The sequence below is a fragment of the Mesoplodon mirus genome (genome assembly GCF_964341445.2).
Source record: "Mesoplodon mirus genome assembly, chromosome: 9".
NCBI lineage: Eukaryota > Metazoa > Chordata > Mammalia > Artiodactyla > Ziphiidae > Mesoplodon > Mesoplodon mirus.
The window spans coordinates 29,523,807-29,547,523 of NC_138985.1; the positions used below are offsets into that span (position 1 = coordinate 29,523,807).

General features: G+C 49.5%; 1 protein-coding gene across 5 annotated transcripts in view; it reads left to right on the plus strand.

Moving 5' to 3' along the window:
* CCM2 (CCM2 scaffold protein) overlaps window positions 1-23,717 on the plus strand; it is a 55,794-nt gene that overhangs the window by 1,792 nt on the left and 30,285 nt on the right. Inside the window, exons 2-3 of one of the 5 annotated variants that reach the window (XM_082632851.1) lie at window positions 16,608-16,763; window positions 22,824-22,997. The exons of 1 other annotated variant lie outside the window; for it this stretch is intronic. In XM_082632851.1, the coding sequence (XP_082488977.1) occupies window positions 16,665-16,763; window positions 22,824-22,997 (273 nt within the window). In that variant the 5' untranslated portion in view covers window positions 16,608-16,664. Of the gene's footprint in view, window positions 1-16,607; window positions 16,764-22,823; window positions 22,998-23,717 lie in introns of those variants that run through there. 3 more of the 5 variants (XM_082632852.1, XM_082632853.1, XM_082632850.1) reach the window with 3 other exon arrangements.

The window sequence follows — 23,717 nt, forward strand, 5'->3', positions numbered from 1 at the left end:
AGCAGAGGACCAATCCTAGCCACACGGTATCTTCCACAATCAGTCCAAATGATGCCTGCTAAGGAGAGTTATTCCCTTCAAGTGGGTACTAGCCTGTCTGATGGGGAGGGATGAGAATGAATTTTTCCCAGAACTTTCAACCAGCTCTGGAAGAAACATTTGAACATTCAGCATATTGAGAGAGACAGAGAAGTGGTAAGACATTCCTGAGCTTTTGGAATAGAACCAGTACATCTCAAGAATTTTATAGTGGGGGCAATGGAAAGATTCAGCCATAGAGAATATTAATACATTTCATTTTTTCTATTAGAGGAGAGAACCAGTTAATTCCACAGTTGCCTAAGCCAGGAGGTTTGTGTTTTCTGTGTACTCTGCCGCTGCCGTATCTCATTTTCCTACAGGCAGGCTAGACAGAGAGCTCTGGGGCATAGATTTCTATCCAGGCCACGACTTAGCACACTTTACCTCTTGCTCTCAGCCAATCACAAGCCAGTAGAACCTTCCTGCTCTGCTGCCCCACTCAACGTGAGGTCATCTCCAACTCAGTCAATGTGATGCTTAAGTTGTTCTCATATCGTAAATTAACTAGAGCTATCGATTGTAAAACTTACACACAAATTCAAGTTGAAGCGGCGAGTAGTGACTTAATAGTTTTATGAAAGTACCATTTGGACATTTAAATTCTCTTTCCAAGTTAGCTTCCTCAAAAAGTGCAGATTTAAGCCTTTAAAAATGTAGATCGATAGGCTCTTCAGGTCTTCAGATGCTTGTCTTGGTGTTCTGTCAAGCAGTTATTCAGGCTTGTTCTAACGTGGCCTATTTCCTCAGGACAGGACTCATCGAGCTGCCAGAGAACCAGTAGACCAGAGTGGATTTCATATGAAGTGCACAGGTACAGCCCTGTCCTTTTCAGGCTACCTTGGCACATACGATGAGGGTGACAGGAGCCAGTAATGTCCCGTGGAAGGTGCTGGGTGATGGGGTGTGGGAGGAGCTGATGAGGAGATGGGGAGGTCTGGGGTATGGACGTGTGGACAGAGAAGTCCACTAGCTGCCAGAGGCCTGGGACCTGGGGAGTAGGAATGACCATGGAGGTCACTCTCCTGCCTGAACATCCCCAGAGTGACTGGTACCTTTCAGGCCACCATTCCTGCTTGGGGGTTTGGAGACTGAGGCTTCCTCCTTACAGAGCAGACCCAGGTTCCATGCATTTTGATACTCTTCTGTTAGGATGTAATTCCTTTTTGTAGGAAGCTTAGGTGTACACTTGAGTTGGATTATGTGCATTTTTATAAAAACACTTGACTCAGATGCGGATCACAGCCTTTGCGAAGACACAGTTGTGGGAAGTCACCCTTGGCCCTCAGCCTTGTTCAGGTCCCGGTTTCTGCTGCTTCTGCTGCTCTCGGGGCATAGGTCGCACCACAGGTAGCCATGATTTCAGCCTGAACAAAGTTAAATAGTTTTTTTTTTTGTGTGTGTGGTACACAGGCCTCTCACTGTTGTGGCCTCTCCCGTTGCGGAGCACAGGCTCCGGATGCACAGGCTCAGCAGCCATGGCTCACAGCCGCTCCGCGGCATGTGGGATCCTCCCGGACCGGGGCACGAACCCGTGTCCCCTGCATCGGCAGGCGGACTCTCAACCACTGCGCCACCAGGGAAACCCTAAATAGTTTTACATTGGTCGTTTTATTTGTATTCTTTAAATGAAAAAAAACAAAGGTTATAAAGTACCCTAGAAATGTAGGACTTGGTGTAAATGATAATGAGGCATTATTATTAATTTTGTTGGGTGTAATATTTGTAATGTTTTGTCAAGTTCTGATCTGATAGACATATACACTGGGGTATTTATAGGTGAAACAATATGATTTCGGAGATTTGCTTTACTCAGACTAGAAAAAAAAGAGGGGAGATAGCTGAATGCTTTGGCAGTGGTTATTCATTATTCGTTATTCTGCTTACTTTTGTGAATTTTTGAAGTTTCCATAAGAAAAGAGGGGAGAAAAAAATTCCTCTAGGTTATGGGTCCCCAGTTATCAGCCCATGTACTTGCCAAATCATCCCTTAGCTAGTGTCTGTGAGGAAGTGGGAGTTTGAGCTAGACCAGCCCTCAGGCAGCCATACCTTCTCTACAGGTATGTGTGCATATGTGTAAGTATTTGTATAGCTGAAATGAAAGTTTAAAGAAATGATTATTACTACAAGCCGTGCACTCTGATTTTTTTATTCTGTTCTTTTTTTTTTTTTTAAGCTGCTGGTCATGACCTACTAAATTGCTTTTATAACTATATTGATTCTGTAGGTGTCACAGCCATAATATAGGTTAACAAAGTGAATTTGGGCCCCTACACCTTGTTTTCTTTCCTCTTGGATAGTTGTCACAGTGATTCTTTGGTGGCAGTGTTGCACCTTGTGGTGAGGAGGCCAGAAGACCACTGCAGGAGGTATCTGGTGGAGACCAGACGTCAGGCCGTCAGTAGATGAGTCCAGAATAACTAGCAAACATGAGGCTCATTCCTCTTCTGGTTTGGAGAATTACCGTTTACATAGTATCATGTATTTATTAATTTTCTGCATTAGGAACTGTAAATTCCCTGGTCTTCTTCAGTCAGATTGATAACCCACTGATCCTGATAATTTAGGTTCAGAAAGCACATCAGAATCTTCTAGTACTTTTCTGTTTCTGCTCTGAGCATCGTTTGAGAGGAAGACTTTTTTTTTTTTTTTTTGCGGTACGCGGGCCTTTCACTGTTGTGGCCTCTCCCGTTGAGGAGCACAGGCTCCGGACGCGCAGGCTCAGCGGCCATGGCTCACGGGCCCAGCCACTCCGCGGCATGTGGGATCTTCCCGGACCGAGGCACGAACCCGTGTCCCCTACATTGGCAGGCGTACCCTCAACCACTGCGCCACCAGGGAAGCCCTGAGAGGAAGACGTTTTTATGACCAATAGTACTGCAATAGGGGGCTGCTCTGGAATGGGAAGGGCTGTCAGTGTTCTGCCCTATGAGGTCAAGGACAAGTGCCTTCTGTACCTAGTAGGTTTGGTCACTGCAGTTAACTGTTCGTCTTTTATTTCTTCATTTCTGTCAGCAAGAATGACCCACCTGCTCCATCCTCATCACCACTCTGTGGTGTGATGCAGTTAAGTACTGTAGATTTAGCCGATTGGTGTGAAATCATCCTATTTATTTATTTGGGTGCCTGTTACATGCTTAGTACAGTGAGAAGGGCTGAGGCCATCTCATTTTATTTGGAGAGTAAGCTGCTCACACCATGTTAGAGAATGAGAGAAGGCCAGTGCCCTCATATCAGGAGAGACAGGTAGGCATCAGCCTTTTCCACCTGGGAGACCATGCATGTGATGTACAGAAGCAGGCAAGGTGGGGCCTGAGGCCCTGAAGTGCTGGGAGGGCTTGGAGCCCAGGGTGTGTGTGTGTGTAGGGTTGGTTTTGGTCCCGGGTGCAGCTGAAGCCATTGGAGGTTTTCATTCATTGCTTTAAGGACTGTTCGCTGGTACTGACTGTGCGCCAGGTGCAGATGCTGGGGAGACAGATGAGGTCTGTGGCCACAGAGCTTGAAGCGGAGCTTAGAGGACAGACGAGGATGGATCTTAGGAAGTGTGATTTGATAAGAGTGAATAAGGAAACCTTTTTGTTATGAAGACATCAAGTACAAGTGTAGAGAAAATCTTCTAATGCAGATTCAAATGCCACAATGTCAGATATCATCAATGCATGGGCAGGTTGTTTCAGGTACACTTTTTCCTCATCCACTCCTGCTCCCCAGGTGTTATGGGCTGAACTATGCCCCGTGCCCCCAACTCATATGTTGAAGCCCTGACCCCCCCAGCACCTCAGAATGGGTCTGCATTTGGAGATAGGGCGTTTAAAGAGCTGATGAAGGATAAGTGAGGTTGGGCTTCCCTGGTGGCACAGTGGTTAAGAATCCGCCTGCCAATGCAAGGGACACGGGTTCGAGCCCTGGCCTGGGAAGATCCCACATGCCGTGGAGCAACTAAGCCCGTGCGCCACAACTACTGAGCCTGTGCGCCACAACTACTGAGCCCGCATGCCACAACTACTGAGCCCGCATGCCACAACTACTGAGCCCGCGTGCCACAACTACTGAAGCCTGTGCGCCTAGAGCCCATGCTCCGCAACAAGAGAAGCCACTGCAATGAGAAGCCTGTGCACTGAAACAAAGAGTAGCCCCCTGCTTGCTGCAACTAGAGAAAGCCTGCATGCAGACCCAGCACAGCCAAAAATAAATAAATTTATTAAAAAAAAAAAAGGGTAAGTGAGGTCACTAGGGTGGGCCCTAATCCCACATGACTGGTGTCGTTATAAGAAGAGGAAGTTTGGACAAAGAAACACCGGGGATGTGCATCCAGTAGAAAGATGATGTGAAGATCAGGGAGAAGATGGCTGTTTCCAAACTGAGGAAGCGGCCTCAGGAGAAACCAGCCCTGCTGACCCCTTGGTCTCGGACACCCAGCCTCCGGGACTGCGAGAGAATAAATAACTGTTGTTGAAGCTGCCAGGTCTGTGGTGCTTTGTTCAGGCAGATTAAGGCAGTGGGTTATTTTGAAGCATACCCTAGACATCATGCTGATGTGACAAGAGTCTAATGCAGTCAGTCCTCTGCTAGGACTGGTTCGGTGGGACCTGGTCTCATTCTAGCCTGGAGGTTCTGAGGACCTGGTCTCCACTGTCGCCCTAGACGTGGATGAGCTACTCAGAGTGGCGGGACCACCTGCATGTGCTCTGTGTGGGCCGCAAACCACACACTCAGTGTGGTCATGTGACCTAGGGTCTGTAGCAGGGGATTGGGCTGAGCCACATTTGCCCAGCCTCCGTGCCATTGTCCTGCCCCGTGTTCTTTGTGGGCACTTTGACTGCTCCGTTCGCCCTTTCTTATCCCTCAGTCCAAGGCCAGTGGCCGTTCTTCAGATGTGACACTCAGCGTTAATGGTTATGCAGTTGCGACAGAGTTTAGATTTGGATTTGTCGATTTAGTAGAAATAAAAAGGACATTTTTTCTTAGCTGTGTGCTGGTCCCAAAAATGTTACAGGTTCCTCCGAAGTGTGCCTGAACAGTAGCAGTTTTCTGCTGGATTGCGTTAAGAATTAGGGCATTTGATCACAGGCATTAGATGTATTCAGTGCCATGAAAAGAAATCCTCTTTAATGAGTGCAGTAGGAAGTTGGAATTTGGGCTTTTGTTCGAGGCTTAGGACGGCGAACTGCGGTGTGTATCTTGTAACCCAGGAGGCGGAAAGAATATTTGAATTCTGAAAGTGAGAAAAATGGTCAGTCTGACCCTGTCGTGTTACCTGGTGTGGGAGATGCTGGCTCACCTGTGTTGTTACTTGTGACTCTGAGAAGAAGAAACTTTTATTTGCTTGAATCTTTATTATTCATTCTATAGTTTGAAAGGACATGCAGTTTTTCCCCCAGATCTCTAATATGCTTCCTGTGTGTCGTTACCATTAACTCCACAGTCAGGTGTGGTTTAGAATATTCCATTTTCCCCTTGCCGTTTACACGATGGGGATACAGTTTTATTAGTTTAAGGCCTTGGACAGACGTACGTGTCAAGTATGTTATCCTACTTGTCAATGTCAGGAAATGTTCTGGGTCAGACTGTGTCTAAGTTTTTTATTACTGCCGGTAGAGGTGTCGCTCTAAATAGCTCTTACATTTTATGTTCTGAAACATGCATAGTAGCTGAAGCAGACCTGCCCCTGGTACATCCAATGTCAGACCTATTTCAGGCTGTGTTCTAAGCCTCCACATAGAACATGTGCATCTTCAGCGCCACTTCTCGGAAGAGGAGTCTACAGCCACAGTCTGCTTCCTCCGCCCCCCACGCCCCAAGCATTTTATTATGAAAAGTTTTGAATACACCAAAGTTGGAAGAATTTTATGGCAAATACCCATATACCCACTGCCTAGATTCTACCATTAACGTTTGGTATATTTGTTTTATCTCATGTCTACCCATCTCTTCATCCTTCTACCTATCCATCGACCCATTTTATTTTTCTGATGCATTTCAAAGTAAATTGCAGACATCAGTTCACTTTGATCTAAACACTTCAGCATGCATATCATTAACTAGAGTTCAGTATTTGTTTACAGTTTTCTTTCGCTGTAAAGTTTATGGTGAAATGGACACATCTTAAATGTACATTAGCTCAATTTTGACAAAAGCGTACACCTGTGTAACCCACCCCCCTGCCAAGAAATAGACCATAATCCTCAATCAGAAAGGTCCCTTCCTACCTCTTAGGAAGTCCCTTTCCCAGGCAACCATTGTTCTGTATTTCCACTATAGATTATTGCTGTTTGGATTAATTTCCAAGATACACTAGTGCTGTCTGAATTAGTTTTATCTGCTCTAGAACTTGATACAAATGGATTCACACAGTATACTTGTGTGCAAGAACCTCTTTATTTAGCATAATGTTTTTGAGATCCATCCATAATGTGTGTATCAGTTATTGCTGAGTAGTTGTCTATGGTACATATATACCACGATTTGTTTATCTGTCACCTTTTGTCAGACATTTGGCTTCTTTTTAGTTTTGTATTATAATGAAAAGCTGCTGTGAACATCTGTGAATGACCCATTGTGTGGACATATGTTATCATTTCTTTTGGACAATAACTAGTAATGGAATTGCCCAGTTACATAGGAACTATATATTTAACTTTGTAAAACGCTGCCAAACTGTTTCCTACTGAATTTTTGTATGCTGATTCTGTCAGTTATTGAGAAGGGGGGTGTTAAAGTCTCCAGTTATTGTTTTAGGTTTGCTTGTTTCTCCCTGTAGTTCAGTTCATTTTGGCTTTGTGTATTTTTTTTAAAATAAATTTATTTATTTTTTAAATTTATTTTTGGCTGTGTTGGGTCTTCGTTGCTGCGCGCGGGCTTTCTCTAGTTGTGTTGAGCGGGGGCTGCTCTTCATTCCGGTGCGCGGGCTTCTCACTGCGGTGGCTTCCCTTGTTGCGGAGCATGGGCTCTAGGCTTGCGGGCTTCAATAGTTGTGGCTCACGGGCTCTAGAGCACAGGCTCAGTAGTTGTAGCACGTGGGCTCAGTAGTTGTGGCGCACAGGCTCAGTAGTTGTGGCACATGGGCTCAGTAGTTGTGGCTCGCGGGCTCTAGAGCGCAGGCTCAGTAGTTGTGGCACGTGGGCTCAGTAGTTGTGGCGCGCAGGCTCAGTAGTTGTGGCACGTGGGCTCAGTAGTTGTGGCGCACAGGCTCAGTAGTTGTAGCACGTGGGCTCAGTAGTTGGGGCGCGCAGGCTCAGTAGTTGTGGCACATGGGCTCAGTAGTTGTGGCTCGCGGGCTCTAGAGCGCAGGCTCAGTTGTGGCACGTGGGCTCAGTAGTTGTGGCGCGCAGGCTCAGTAGTTGTGGCACGTGGGCTCAGTAGTTGTGGCGCAAGGCTCAGTAGTTGTAGCACGTGGGCTCAGTAGTTGGGGCGCGCAGGCTCAGTAGTTGTGGCACGTGGGCTCAGTAGTTGTGGCTCTCGGGCTCCAGAGCGCAGGCTCAGTAGTTGTGGTGCACGGGCTTAGTTGCTCCACGGCATGTGGGATCTTCCCAGACCAGGTCTCGAACCTGTGTCCCCTGCACTGTCAGGCAGATTCTTAACTGCTGCGCCACCAGGGAAGCCCCCCAGTACTCTCTGAGTTCTTGCTTACGTTTGCCACAACAGGATGCTCCAGGTTCATCTGATACTTTCTTGTCCAGCCCTGAGCTTGATGTTTGTCCCAGGAGCACTGGTTGTGCTTGGTGGAAATGATACTTAGAAACCAAGATCTGGTCAGTAGATGTGCTTCTTGCTACTGGGGTGCTATTACTTCTGGATCCTAGAGTTCATAACCCTGATTGGTGAGAAAGTTATTCTGATACAATCTACTCCTCTCTTTTGCAAATAGGAACCTCTTCGGTGTTATTTTTTCTTGACAGTATTTTCTGGAGCTCTTTCGTTATGGGTATGTAGTTTCTTTGTTCTTTTTTAGAGCTGAATGGCATTTTCTCCTGTGGATTAATATAATTCATTTAAACAGTAGCCTGTTTATGGACTTTTAGGTTGTCATTTTGCTCTAACAAAAAATGCAGATATTAGCTTTCTACCAACCTTTCACATGTGTGTAAATGTATTTATAGGATTAATTCCTGAAAATGCAATTACCAGGAAAGCATACGTACATTTGTAATTTTATAGATATTGACACATTGTTCCCCATAGTGATTGTCCCAGGTTTTCTTCTTCTTTATTTTTTTAAAAAATATATTTGTTTGTTTATTTGGCTGCTCGGGGTCTTAGTTGTGGCATGCGGGATCTTTAGTTGTGGCACGTGGAATCTTTAGTTGTGGCATGTGGGATCTAGTTCCCTGACCAGGGATTGAACCCAGGCCCCCTGCATTGGGAGTGTGGAAGAGTCTTAGACACTGGACCACTAGGGAAGTTCCTAGTTTTTATTCTTAACAGCAATTTATGATGTTTTTTAATATCTTGTTTTTTAATACCTTTGCCCACATGGCATATTTCCAAGCTGTTGAATATTTGCCAAGCTGGTAGATGAAAATGGCATTTGCTAATAATTTTGGATTTTATTTTCCAAAGTGCACTTAAAAGTTGGTTTTTAAACAATTAATTAATTAATTAATTAATTAATTTTTGGCTGCATTGGGTCTTTGTTGCTGTGTGCAGGCTTTCTCTAGTTGTGGTGAGCGGGGGCTACTCTTTGTTGCAGTGCGCAGGCTTCTCATTGTCGTGGCTTCTCTTGTTGTGGAGCATGGGCTCTAGGCACGCAGGCTTCAATAGTTGTGGCAAGTGGGCTCAGTAGTTGTGGTGCACGGGCTTAGTTGCTCTGCGGCATGTGGGATCTTCCCGGACCAGGGCTCGAACCCATGTCCCCTGCATTGGCAGGCGGATTCTTAACCACTGCGCCACCAGGGAAGCCCTGATGTGTGTTTTTAAGAATCTTTTTATTTTGAAATAATTTCAAACTTAAGAAAAATTGCAAAACTGGCCCAGGAACTCCCACTAATTCCTTAGCAGAATTAGCGCTGAGGTGGAGGTGGAGTTGCGTGTGCACTGCCCATCCCTTACGCTCAGCAGGTGCTCAGTGTCCGTGTACGCATCTCCTGTGTTGCTTCCATCACATTCCTGACTACGTGCTCACCAGGGATGCGGATAGGTTTCCAAAGGCCGTCCTCTTGGCTGCACCAGTCTCTTCTGGTCGCCCATCACCAGGGGGTCAGGCTCTAGTGGAGATGCTTGTTGGCTTTGCCCATGGCAGCGCTTCCTTTGTGGGTGCTTACATGGGGTCCATGAAGATTCGATGCATTGATAGGTTGTCACATCTGTCCTGCAGCAGGGAACCTGGATGTTTGCCCCTTGGTCAGTGTGTCCAGTGCGTTGGACTGTGGGACACTCATGATCAGTCATGCAGGCAGCTGCAGCCTTCCATGGATCATGCACCTCAGAAGTGAGGCAGGCTTTACCCTCCGTGACCTGGGTCCAGTCTGGTGGGCGAGGCTCTACCTGAGTCAGCAGTGTGGGTAAGGTAGTGGACCTTGCTTCCTCTGGGCCCAGACCACGTGCAGCCTCCTGTTTATGGGAGTGCATGGGTTTTACCTTTAAGTGGAGGTGTTCTTTCTGTTGGGCATGTCTGGGCCGGGTCTCACCTTATGAGAATGCAGTTGGGAGAGAACTTGTTCGAATTGTGGTCGAGCTGTCATCATTTTTCCTTCAGTGAGTCTTCCTCCCCCTCATCCCATTCCCACCTTGGGTGCTCCTGTCCTTACAGGAGAAGCGCCTTCTGTATCCCAAGGGGCCATCAGGGATTGGCATCCTCTCTGTTAGTGGCTGCGGGGTTAGAGTGTGACATGCTGTCCGTGATGCTGTCCAGATGGCCCACAGGTGACCCGGGGAAACCAGGCCTTGGACTTTGCTCTCCTCATGACCTGCCCCTTTAGACAGAGGTGGGCGGGTGGCACGTAACCCTCGCGGGTGGTTCTCTCTGGGAGCCATCAGTCTGCTGCGACTCCCACAAGAGTGAAGTCCCACCATCACTCGGCCGGTGCTGGCTGGGCAGCAATGGAGAGTTCAGGCAGTAAAGTCTGCTGTTCACTTTGCCAGGTGTAGGCAGACTGACTTGTTTTCTTCCCAGAGGGCACAGCTTTCTTTCAGAAGGCACTGGTGGTGTCTGAGGTGGCACATGGGGAGCCATCAGTGGCAGCAACACATTCAGGCCCAGTTGCCATGCTGGGTGGTATGGGGACAGCGGCCCTGCTGTTTGCGGGCTCCATGCACCAGTGGCTTCTACTACCCTGACTGGGTGGAACCTCGGGCCCAGACATGGGTTCAGTAGTGCGTCTTGGCCCCTTTAGGGGTGGCAGCACCTCTTGCCATGCATTTGGCAAGGCTTGCCGTGCAGGGTCACCTACACCAGCCTCCAGGCCCTCCCACCAGTGCCTCTGTAGCTTCTCGCCCAGTTACACGGGCCGATGGAAACAGCTAGTGCAGCTCAAATGCAGAAACCACAGTCAGCGTTCAAGTCAACAACACAGGAATATGTGGGGCCTGGGGGTCCTCGTCCTCTTCCCCACGTACCCCAGCCCCCCCAGTTCCCGCACCCCAGGCTGGGCTCTTGTATCGGTTGCCGTCTCCTCCCGCCCAGTTGCTCTACAGCCCCTCCAGCCAGCTTGGCTTTTCCCTTCGTCTTGTTGGAACGCCAGCGTATAATAGAAGATCCTGTTTACGATTACGAGTACAGACCTTAGGGTTAAAATGAACAGAAATATCCAAAATCTCTATAAGAAAAACTCCTGCAACACACAAACATGGACTTGAAGAAGTGGAAGACCCCTGTGTTCGGGTGGGATAGTGGCATCATGACTGTGTCTGCTCTCCCTGAATTAATTTTTTTTTTTTTTTTTTTTTTTGCGGTACGCGGGCCTCTCACTGCTGTGGCCTCTCCCGTTGCGAAGCACAGGCTCCGGACGCGCAGGCCCAGCGGCCACGGCTCACGGGCCCAGCCGCTCCACAGCATGTGGGATCCTCCCGGACCGGGGCATGAACCCATGTCCCCTGCATCGGCAGGCAGACTCTCAACCGCTGTGCCACCAGGGAAGCCCCTGAATTAATTTTTAACGTGATCCCAATAACTATACCATCGGGCTTCTTAATGGAGTGAGACCACTTGACTTAAAGCTCATTTTTTGTTACGAACAAGCAAGAACAATCTCTGAAGAAGAACAATGAGGGAACAACCCCAGATCGGGTCGTGCTGTCTCGCCCCCGATTGAAGCGGTGGGGTTGTCCTGGGATAAGCTGCAGGAACAGAGGAGAAAATACAGAAACAGACCCCCCTCCATGGGGAAACTTGAGTGCCCAGTAAAATGGTGGTTCATAGCAGTGGGGACATCTGAGTAATGGGTGATATTGGGGTAACTGGACAAACGTGTGGAAAAGGATGAAATCAGATCCATTCTTCCTAGTGTACACAAGGGTGAACAACAGATGGTTCAGAGATTTAAATAAGAGCAAAAATAATTAAGCCATAGAGGTACTAGGCAAAAACATGGGTGAATTCTTCAATGATCTGGGAGAGGAGGAAACTTTTTTTTTTTTTTTTTTTTTTGGCCGCATCGCGTGACTTGTGGGATCTTAGTTTCCCGACCGGGGATCAAACCCGGGCCCTCAGCAGTGAAAGCATGGAGTTTTAATCACTGGACCGCCAGGGAATTCCCGAGGAAACTTTCTTAACTATTATTCAAAATTCAGAGCAAGGAGGGGAAAGACCAGATCTGATAACATAAACGTAAGCAAAGTAAAAAGACAACAAATCGAGAAAAAATATTTACAACTTATAAAACAAAAAGTAAGTATCCCATATATAAGGTGCTTCTAAAAATAAGGAAAACAAAGGCTGAGGACCTGAGAGGAAAAAACAAGTCAAGAGATGGGAACAGACAGTTCACTGAAAAAGAAACTCAAATGGCTTTTAAATGTGTGAAAAGGCAACTCAGACTCTTGCATAATAAGAGAAATGCAAATTAAGAGCACACTGAGCTACCTTTTCTCACCTTTCAGGCCAGCAGACATCCCTACTTGGTCGGGCATGAGGAACCGGCCAGCATAGCTCTTGACAGGGCATAAGGGGCTATGTCTGGCTGAACTCTGGTGCCGTGACTGACCCAGCATCCCACTTCCAGAAACCTCCCCCAAGGAAACATTGGCAAAAACACGAGGCAGTGTGTGCACCAGGCTGTTCATTTTGGCCTCCTTCCATCCCTGGGGTGCAGGCTCGCTACACCGTGCTGCCTCCTCACAGCGGCCCGGGGTGGGAGGGTGCAGCGTGGAGCCCCATCTTAGATGATTATCATCTAGAGGGGAGGGGCTGACCTCTCAGCATGGGCCTTGTGAGTTTGGACCACATAACAATCTAAAGGATTACAATTGAATCCAAACATTAAAAAAAAAATTACTTAAAAAGATCAAAAGCAAAGGATTAGTAAAAATGGCAAAAACAAGCAAAAGACATAACCCCACAGAAAAGAGTTATTTCAAGTAATGAAATCATAGAAATTCGACAGCAGGCCGGCAGTGGGACATGCACTAAGGACAAGAAAAGCAACAAAAAAACTTGAAGCAAATTGTTTTCAGTAATCATTTTATTAGTAATAATACTGGTATTATTGTCACTGTTCCGTATGTTTTAGGATAAAGTGGAGCTATAGTTACATTAACAACATGACACACTGGCTTTCACCGTAGGAGGAGTGGGTGGGTGCAGATAATACCAAAGTATGTGATCAATAACCCTGTCATCCTACTTTGGATTGGAAATACCACTGTGAATTCATGAGGTTTTTCTCTTAAACACAAAGTGCTTATTTCCTCACTCTCTCTGGTGCCAAGTCCCAGGCGCAGCGAACGCCCTCGGTGAGTGGTAGTGGGCCTGAAACAGCACTTTCCTCTAGAAGCAGCAGTGGCCAATTCCAGCTCTGAGGAGCCCTCAGCAGCTGCCAGGGTCCACTTTGAAGAGGCCGCCGCTGGCCGGGGCGGAACAATTGGATCGTCCATAAGATGATGACTAATGGATTGTTTAGCTCTGGCGATTCCAAGGAAGCAGCATTGCTGAAGAGGAAGGATGATGCATTTAACTTGACTTTTCTGAATGATCTGTACCTCAGGGTGACCAAGTAGTCGAGGAGGGAAAAGGTCTCTTTATGTAAATGTTTCCACTAATAAATGATGAAGGAATTGTGGAACCAGACTGTTGAAAAATATCCAACTGTGAGACAAAGGGGCCAGGCCATAGCCGTCAGTGACAGGTCACTGCCCAATATTATGTGCCCCCTGATGGAAGCATTCTTGAAAAAACATCACACTTGAGTTAAATAAAGCCTCACGATCTAACCACCGGTCTACAAGAAATACAGGGGCTGAGAAGCATCCTCAAAGTTCTGACAGAGATACAGCCTGAAGGAGCCAGAAAGTGGGATATTATACAGGACGACCTGCCCTGGCTATTTAACAAATGCATCAAGAGACTTAAGAATTGTGTTGGCTCAGGGCAGTCTATTGATGGACCTGATTTGCATCTTGATTTGAACAAACTATTAAAAAAAAAAAGTGAGTCTGTTGGTGAAAAATTTGAACACCAATTGGATAGTTGAAGATTTAAAAAAATTCCTGTCAGGTTTTAAAGCAAAATAATGCCACTGTGGCTGTTTTTTAAGTTTTATTATTATTTTTAAATTTTTTAATAGATTTATTTATTTATTTATTTATGGCTGCATGGGGTCTTTGTTGCCGCACGGGGCTTTCTCTAGTTGTGGCGAGCGGGGGCTACTTTTCGTTGCGGTGCATGAGCTTCTCATTGCGGTGGCTTCTCTTGTCGCAGAGCACGGGCTCTAGGCGGTGGGCTTCAGTAGTTGTGGCACGTGGGCTCAGTAGTTGTGGCTCACAGGCTCTAGAGCGCAGGCTCAGTAGTCGTGGCGCATGGGCTTAGTTGCTCCGCGGCATTGGTATCTTCCCGGACCAGGGCTCGAACCCGTGTCCCCTGCATTGGCAGGCGGATTCTTCACCACTGCACCACCAAGGAAGTCCCAATATTTTCTTATTTTTCGTCTTTCGCTTTATGTTCTAAGATAGAGTTGGCAAGCTTTTCATGTAAAGGACCAGATAGTAAATGTTTTAGGCTTTATGGGCCAAGAGGTAACATTCAGGGTTTTAAGTAGGTATCACATCAGAAGAGAGAAAACAAATTTCCACATTTTCATTGATGAAATTCAAAGTATGATAATCACTAAGTACAATTCTTTTGTGACTCAATCCTAATAGGAATGGAATTCTTTTGGGGGCGCTAACATTTTGCTTAATTGGGGTTCAGAGTTAGTGCTGTCGATCATCAAGTTGATTGTAATGTTCATTTGTAAAAGTGCCACCGTATTCCAGGTCACTAATTTGGCTTTCAGTTACACCCATTTTATTATTCAGCCCTTCTATTGAACTCTTTATTTTGGCGATCATATATGTAATTTCTAAGACACCTTTCTTGTTTGCTCTGTCTGTCTCTGTCTCTCTCTCTTGGCTGTATTTATGGATGCTGTTCTCCTCAAATGCCTCTAAACCCTCTAGAATTTAAGCCCCCATCCAGTCTCTCCTTTGCCCCCTGTGCTCCCTGCCCTTTCTCTTCCATGCTGACCCTGTTGATCATTGTATCTGTGAAAGCAGGACAGGTTGGCTTGTATGTGCAGCTGGTGGGCTTCCTTTCATTTCCTGTGTTTCCCTGGGAGGGGCAGCTCTGGGACTTCGGAAGGGTGGGCTGTGTGTTGCATGCAGGGGGACCTGATGGGGAGCAGGCAGTGGACTCAGGCCCCACGGTCACCAAGATACATCCTGGGGGCTGCTCCACCTCCTGAGGTCTCTGAATCTCACTCCTGGTTCCCTTTCCCTCAGGGCTACCTGATCCTGCTCTGCAGGGGCAGCTTTTAGAAAGAAGGAGGAAGCGGAGTCCAGACAGTACCCACGGTGCCCTGTGTGTCTAAAGAGATAAAGGGATAGTCCAGTCAATACCAGATGTTTATTCACACAAATCTAGTGCAGTACTCCTTACCCGGTTTACTGTGCTTTCTACATCTGCGGCATGTGTAGTAACTGAGGCATGAAATTATTGTTCTGAACCAGTCTTTTCTGAATCAAGAAATACTAAACTTTGTTACAGTTTCAATTGAACCATATGAAATAGCCATTTTTATGGGCAGAAAACTGTTGAAAATTAGCACTTTGATCAAATCAAATCTAATATTAATCTAATATTAATAAATCTAATGTCAGTAAAATTGTATTATATTTGTTATGTTTTGAGCTGTGAATATGGTCACTCTAAATCATCACTCTAATTAACCAGAATAGTTAATTAAGTAGCCTCTCCTATTTGCAGCCATTCTGGAACATCTAGAGAGTGTAAGGGTCTTCAACATCAACAAACCCAACTTCTCCTTTTCAGGATCAGATTTGACCCTGAAGAAGTTAAAGTGAGCTTGCTCAAGGATATACTCTTTAGTTTCAAAGTTGCATCTCAAACGCAGGAGTCCTGGAGGCAGGTAGAGGCTTTTGTAGGCTGATGGTCATGGAGAAGGTGTGCTCTGCACAGGCCCCCTGGACTGCTGTGCCCTGAAGCAGGCAACAGCCGGCCGGAAACAGCCAGGTCGGTGGGTCCCACCACACAGGTGACAACGCACGTCGGGAGGGGGAGCCCCAGCAGTGCTCTCAGCTTGCTTGCTTACTCTTTCTAACTTTGTCGTTTGGATTTGCAGAATGGTCGGACTTGCAAAACAATGTCCTTCAACTGACTACACAGTATTGGCTAGAAATGTGGGGAGGCCACCCATGGGCTCTGCGTACTAGAGGTAGTAAGGAAGATGCACTGGTTTAGTAAGAAGATGGGCTGGTTTAGTAAGAAGATGCACTGGTTTAATAAGTCTGTGCACTGGTTTAGTAAGTCTGTGCACTGGTTTAGTAAGAAGATGGGCTGGTTTGGTAAGAAGATGCACTGGTTTAGTAAGAAGATGGGCTGGCTTAGTAAGAATATGGGCTGGTTTAGTAAGAAGATGTGCTGATTTAATTAGAAGATGTGCTGGTTCATTAAGAAGATGGGCTGGTTTGCTAAGAAGATCTGCTGACTTGGTAAGAAGATGGGCTGGTTTAGTAAGAAGATGGGCTGGTTTAGTAAGAAGACGTGTTGGTTTAATTAGAAGATGTGCTGGTTCAGTAAGATGTGGAGGTTTAGTTAGAAGATGTGCTGGTTCAGTAAGGAGGTGTGCAAGCTTAATTAGAAGATGGGCTGGTTCAGTAAGGAGATGCGGAGGTTTAGGTAGAAGACGTGCTGGTTTAGTATGAAGATGTGTGGGTTTACTTTACGTCTTTTTGTGCATGCAGCCTGTTTGGATTTTGCCAGCAGTTTTAGGGTGTTGCCTGCCTGAAACTTTTTTTAAAAACTGTAAACAGCTTCAGTGGGGTTTGCAGAAGGAAGCTGTGGTTTCTGGTCTTCCTGTTCATTCACATGTTTTTTTCAGAGGGAGGGCTAACATCTGACCATATTTTTCAACAAGCTCAGAAGTGAACAGAGGAGAATGCACAGTAACTGTCGGCAGAGGGGGAGGAAGCAGAATTCCTCCAGAGAAATTCCTCCTCACGCAGCCTTTCCAGCGGGGTGGTCCATGGAGAGCGAGGTAGGTGCAAACCCAGCGTGGAAAGAGCCATCTAGGATGACTGTTTGGGTCTTGTGACCTTTGCTTTGGGAAGGTGGGGTGGAGGGTTCCTGCTGGCTTCCGGGTCTGAGAATGGGCAGCCCCAGTGGCCAGCGAAGTGAGCAAGATGAGGAGCTGTTTGTAGGTTGCTGGGTTCGTCCATCTTCACTTAAGGAGTCAGAGGCTGCGGATGTCAGGGCTGCTGAGGAAGAGTGACGTTCATGTAGATTTGTAGTCAGTTAGGACCCAAGATGTGAGATGGAAAATGATTCAGGGAAGAGGTCAAGAAAGAGCACGCTCACAGTGCAGACTCGCGCCTGGAATTTCACCCGGGATGCCTGAGGAAGGAGGAGGGGCGCCACGTGCCCGGCAGGAGTGGCCGAGGCCACTGTGTGGACGGTCAGGCGCAGTGTGTGTCACCGGAGCAGACCGCTGCAGTGGGGGAGGTCAGGTTCACGTCTAGTCCTGAGATGGGGAACTTGAGGTCTGTAGGAGGTCCTGGGGCGCGGGCTGTGTCGTACTCCTTATTTGGGCCTCTGCGGCACCTAAGAAAGGCTCTTTTTCTGTTGGTAGGCGCTTAAGTGCTTAACTTTCTTTTTAAAAAGATAGTGAATCTGTTGACTTGCGTTACAGGGAGTTGGAGTTAAGATAGGCAACGTTGAGATGCAGTTTTAAACAGTGGTGCTTATAGGAGAGGATTTGTCGGGGTGCCTCGTGCACCTGGGCGGGGGTGAATCTGGGGAGTAGCTGCTGCCTTGCCCAGCTGGACAGTTGGACAGTGGCTCTGCCCGGCCCACGCTCTGGCCTGGGTGTCTACCCCTGGTGTTGTCCCGCAGCCCTGCAGAGCCTGATCCTCGCCGAGCAGTCCCCCTCTCTCTCCCTCAGCAGAAGGGGCCCTGGGGCAGGGAAGGGGGTCCCTCGAGGTGCAGCCCCAGTGCCGGGCACATGCCAAGTGCCCATTAGACGTTTGCTGAATGCTGAACTGAAGGACCCCAGGGCATTGCACTTGAAGCCTTTGTTCTGGGGCAGTCTTGTGTTACTAACTAAAGGAGTAGGTAAGGGTGCCTGAACACCATACTGAGGCATTCGAGGTGCCCAGTGCGTGTTTCCTTCCTTCACTGCCACACGCTTTCTCTAGAACGCGCTGGGCTGAGCGTTGTGCACATGGAGTTACTTGGTGTATGTCACCTTATTATTCACTTTGGTCCGCAAGTAGAGGCCGCTGTCCCGTGAGCAGTTGTGCTGGTTCCTTCAGCACACGCATTTCTTATTGTAAATTAATAAACAGACACTCTGACGGAGAAGTTAGCCTCTGAGAATTTGTTTAGGAGATGCAGTTACTCGGAGCCTGGTCACCCCAGGTGAGATGCTAATAAGTCAGGCTTTAATCTAACAATACCCAAGGCCAGCCTGGCCCCTGCTCCCTCCTCTAGGAAAGCGCTAAGTGGGCCAGAGTTTGTGTGTGTTGAAGAGCTGCATTTGAGGTTTCCAACTTCAAAAGTTGTTTCAAGCATAAGATGGAACATATATTGGAAGAATACTGTAAGCCTCTAGGGATCACTTCTGAGGCAGTTCAGAAGTTCTGCTCAGTTCTAGGAAGCAGCGTGTGTTCCATGTGAGAAGTCTGCAGATGCTGGACAGCGCCGCCGGGGCCCCGCTTCCCCTCCCTGGATCTGTGCCTCGGACCCTCGGCTGGTTCCTTCAACACTCCGTTTCTTCACGAGAGATTCGGGCACAGGTGGACGCCGGTGGCACTCGGTGCCAGGGCTCCATTCACGAAGAGAACCCGTGCTTGGCGTTGTGCTCCTTCCAGGGGCTAAATTGCTCCTTTTGTCTTTTGGGGTCAAAGATGGCAAGATCATTTCGGTGATGAGGAACATGGGCGCTCAGTGAAAATACCTGTTGAGTGAAGGATGAACCATTGCACGGGCTAAAACCACTTTTTAAAACTCTGTATTGATCTGGAGGCTATTCCAGTGAATTAAAGAATCCACAGTCGTTTAATGGAATCCTGATCCTGTGCGTCGGAATATTCTTTTTCTAAAATTAATTAATTTATTTACTTTTGGCTGCGTTGGGTCTTTGTTGCTGCACGTGGGCTTTCTCTAGTTGTGGCGAGCGGGGGCTACTCTTCCTTACGGTGCGCGGGCTTCTCACTGTGGTGGCTCCTCTTGCTGTGGAGCATGGGCTCTAGGCACGCAGGCTTCAGTAGTTGTGGCACGTGGGCTCAGTAATTGTGGCTCGCGGGCTCTAGAGCGCAGGCTCAGTAGTTGTGGCGCACGGGCTTAGTTGCTCCGCGGCATGTGGGATCTTCCTGGACCAGGGCTCGAACCCGTGTCCCCTGCATTGGCAGGTATATTCTTAACCCCGCTGCGCCACCAGGGAAGTCCCAGAATATTCTTAATTGTTCTCAGTTTATTTTTTTCAAGCAGAACTTTCTTTTACATTTTCATGTTTAAAAGCAACATAGGCTCCAAAATCCTGAGGTGCCCTCTTGTTCATTGTGTTTCTGGAAAAGCTGAGGGGCCCCCACTGTGCCTGCCATCCCCCAGCTCCCAGCCGTGTCTACTTTCCAGCTCCTGCAGCGGGAGCGGGGTGTGCACCTCCTGTGTCACACGCCTGCTGTCCTCGGGTGGAGCAGCCGCCCCCGTTCTGTGCTGAAACAGGGCGAGGCGGCAGAGAAAAGCTGCAGGTTTGCTGGGGTGCATTTCTTTACATAATGGTTTCAATATTCCACTTTCTAGGGAGGCTCATCCACCGGTTGAACTTATTTGGGATGTTAAAAAAAAGCACATGATGCCTGGGGTATGCAACACTGAGGACTGAGTTAGGGAAGCTTGTCTGATTCCAGATCAGTCATGCCAAATTCATGCTTGGCCAGGTGGTCTTGTGTGCAGCCTGGGTTCCGGGGCGGCTCCCCTCGCCTCTGCCAGCCTGTGAGCAGTGGAGGGCAGGCGCCATTATTCGTCACGGGGCCTCACGGGGCCGTGCCTTGTTGCCAGGGTAGCTCCTTTAAAAACAGGGCATTTGGGCCCTAAAGCACACCTTCGAGGCACCTGGCTGGCAGTTCTCATCATGGATTCAGTCCCTGTTCATCTGCTTTGGGCTTATCTCCCCCTGCTTGATGGTGACCACCTTGAGGGTGGGAATTCCGTCTCACCCCCCCCACAGGGCCTTCCTTCCTGATGCTGGCTGGCACAGGCATCAGACACGTTACTGCTCCCCTGTAGGGTGCTGACTCCCAAGAGGTAAAGGCAGCAGAAGGCGCAGTGGGGCTCAGCATAGGGAAAGCTGATCCTTGAGCAGTAGGAGGCGTCTGCAGTGGGCGTCCTGGTTTCCTTGTGCAGGGGCCAGACATGAGGCATATGGGCTGGCGGAGGGTCTCTCCTTAAGGTGGGTTGCAGGACTCGGGCTCTGGGTCCTTGCCACACAGACTGATTCTGTGTGCAGACTGTGACTTTACGACCCGTCCCTCAACAGTAAAATAACGGCATGGGTTGCATGTGGTCTGTGGACCTGGCGATTTGGCACGGGCTTCTTGGTAAGAGGCTGACCTTGGCAAACCCCGCGTCTCAGAACTGGTTTCTGTTGCTCCCAGGTGTAGAGGAGTAGCGAGGCGGAGCAGCAAACAGGTCGAGCTGAGCTGTTCTCGTGCGCCGTCGGGCCCAGAATCAACCGTGGGCTGTGCCCGCGCTGGTTATGATTGGGAGAGTGAACTTTGTGAGGTTACCAGGTGGACATGGTGTAGGGACAGAGGTTTACTCCGGCCACTTTGGGATACAGGCCATCTGTGTGACGTTGCACCGCACGTCTCGGTACTTGCACAGCCCTGGGGCAGTGCCTTGCGCGTCACAGGGGCTCGGAGGTTCTCAGTGCAGATACACAGTCCAGCAGAACAGGACCGAAGAGGCGTCTGTGTGCCCTTGACCGCCTCGGACGCCAGCCAGCGTGGCAGTCACGGTTCAGGGCCGGGCCTGACCTGCCTGCGTCAGGCTGGCGAAACGTGATGTTTACGTTACTCAGCTCTCAGTGTCAACTTTACCCTCGGTGCTTGTCTGGCAAATGGCGGGTGACAGTGTCCCACCGTTTCCACGTGAGCCCTACATCGCGGTCACCTGGTCCAGACCCCCCTGCCCCCGGATTTCACCTGAAATGCCTCACCCTCTCTTCCACTCCCCGAATCTGTGCTGGGGCCGACAGCTCCTGTGGGATGGAGGAGAAAGAAGCCTGAGCAGGCCCGGGGGCGGGCTGTCTGAGGGCTGGGATCAGCCGTCTCGGGCTCCTCCGAGGAGCCCCCTCTCTCCTCTGTAGTTCATCTGAGACCGTGGAGATGATGCTCTCCTTATGATGGCGGGCTTGATTATCTTGTCTCCCTTAACCTTTCGTGCTGTTATCTTGTCTCAGCTTAAGTTTAAGCAGTTGTAGGCAGGAACTGTACTCATCCTTCAAAAACAAAATCTTACGGATGATTTCAAATGTAAACAAGAGCAGAGAGAAGTAAACGAAGCCCCACACGCACGTCGTCTAGCTTTGATCCTCCCCAGCCCCAAGGGTCTCACATCAGCATTATTCCCCCAGCCCCCCACGCAGCACGAAGTGCTGAGGGGCTGCACTGGGATGGGCAGTGGGAACTCGGTGGGTGTCCAGTGCGAGGAGGGGCGCTCCGGTATTAGTTGTGGTGGATCAGTGGGGTAAAAGGCAGCTATCCAAGGGCCAGGTGCTCAGGGGTAAGGCGTGCAAGCCGAGAAGCAGAGGAGGAAAGCCGGGCTCCGGCTGTAGAAGGAGCAGGAAGAATGCTGGGGTCCACTTGGCTAAGGGCATGTTTTGTGTGGGGCGGGCCCTGCAGGACCTCCTGGAGACCCACGAGGCCTCACCTGCCTTTGTGAGGGAGTTAGGGCCCCTCTCCATCCTCCATCTGTGAGATTGACGGGCTGCCGAGGCGCCTCACAGGCATTGTTTTGGGTGGGATATGGCATGTGGCTGAATTTCCCCCTTGCAGAGGAGAAACAGGAACGAGAGCTTTTGGTATGTGTTTGGTGACATAGGCATTTGTTTCTTGTAAGTGTTGGTCACAGCTAGGCCTGCCCTAGGTCCCGGCCGCTGTCTGGCGTTGGGTCCTGCCCAGGCAGGCGAGCTGCAGAATCACAGACAAGACGATGGAAGGTGACTTCTCGGTCTGGTGTGGGTCACCACCTTTGGGTTTCGCTGCTGTGTTCGGTGATGTTTCCCTACCGAGGCTGCACATTGGCGTCTTGTGTTCTCTGGTTCCTTTGTGTGACTGGAAGCGGTCACCTTTGGCCTCTGTGTGCAGGTGCCCAGTGCCCATGCCTGACTCTCTGAACATCTGTGCCTGCGGAGGGCCTGGAGGGCTCTTACAGAGCTGCAGGGAGGGAATCCTGGGCCTTTTCCTGGGGCCCGCAGGCGAGGTTGACTTTATTCTCCCCGCTGTCCCTGGCTCTCCCTCTGCAGGTTTACTTTGATCGCAGGGTTGGCCTCCAGGCCCCTCTAGACACTGACCACGGGGTGAGGCCACCCAGGTGCTGGTCAGCGCCCTGAGCCCCCGAGGCCCCGGCGGAGGGAGGGGAAAGCAGAGCGCGTGCTGCGTTCCTACGGGTGAGGGAAGAGGCGGGCCTCGCGGCCGTTGAGCTGAGTTTCCTGTTGATGCCACAGCCCTGGCCGCACCTCCCCGCCTTCTCCGAGGACCCTGCAGGGAAGTGACCCAGCGGACCCGGGAGGTCACTTGAGAGCAACGCTGCATTTTTGTCTTCTGAGGGAACCTCCCCCTTCCTGCCCCTTCTCGCCTCCTGAGTTTACTCACCTTGAGAATTGGCCCTTGACCTTGTAAGTGTCCATGAACAGGTGAGGGGCCAGCCCCTCGGTGCCCGAGGCAGCACTGGGCCCGGCCCACCCCGGCTGGCAGTACCTGGCCCGTTTGCACGGGGACCGTGGTGGTGCTTCTGGCCACTTCCGCTTGTTAGCCATGGGTACAGCGCAAAGCCTTTGTGAATAATGAACTCCAATCATTGCCGTTTCTGCCTGCAGCCTGGAATTGTGTCGCCGTTTAAACGAGTATTCCTAAAAGGTGAAAAGAGTAGAGATAAGAAAGCCCATGAGAAGGTGACAGAGAGGCGCCCTCTGCACACTGTGGTGCTGTCCCTGCCTGAGCGCGTCGAGCCCGACAGACTGCTGAGCGACTATATCGAGAAGGAGGTGAAGGTAAGTCCACGGCCGCAGGACCCGCCTGCCCGTCGCCAGCAAAGGCCCCCTGATGCACCAAACGCCGCGGTTCTGGGACCCGTCCCCACTCACACCTCGGGTGACTCCCACCCGGTGGTGCCCCTGCGGTGGTGTGTCCGATAACTGGGTGCCCAAACCCCAGGTCTCTGTCTTCTGGCCCCATTTCTGGCTTTCTCTCCAGTAGCAAGCTGCCTCCTTTCTCATAAAGGCTGGCCGTGTGTTTCGGTTCCTTGGTCAAGGCTGAGAGCTAATCTGTGTGCCGCTGTCACAGCCTAGGACACAGACCCCTGAACCCTGTCAAAGCCCCTGCCCACTTGTGGGTAAACATGACGCGCACTAGTGTATTGTCAGCGCTTCCCCTAAACACTACATGAAAAGAAATGAATAAAACTGCGCAGTCAGAGAGAATGGGAAAGGGGACTGTGGTGACGAGAGAGGCCCGTGAACTTGCAGAGGGAGCTGACGAAGGTTGGGTGACGAGTTCACAGAGCCCACGGAGCTGGACCTGTGTCCGTCAGAGGACGCAGAGCTGTCCAGCTGGACCCGGGGGCTGGGGGGGCGTGAAGCACGGTGTGGGCTTTTTGGAGGGGTTTGCTCTCACCTGCCACAGGGGGAGGTGGGAGGTCTCCCTGGTAGAGACATGACACTAGGGGGGCTTTAGACGTGGGGACACCTGGCCCGGAGGAGGGTGGGGAGAGA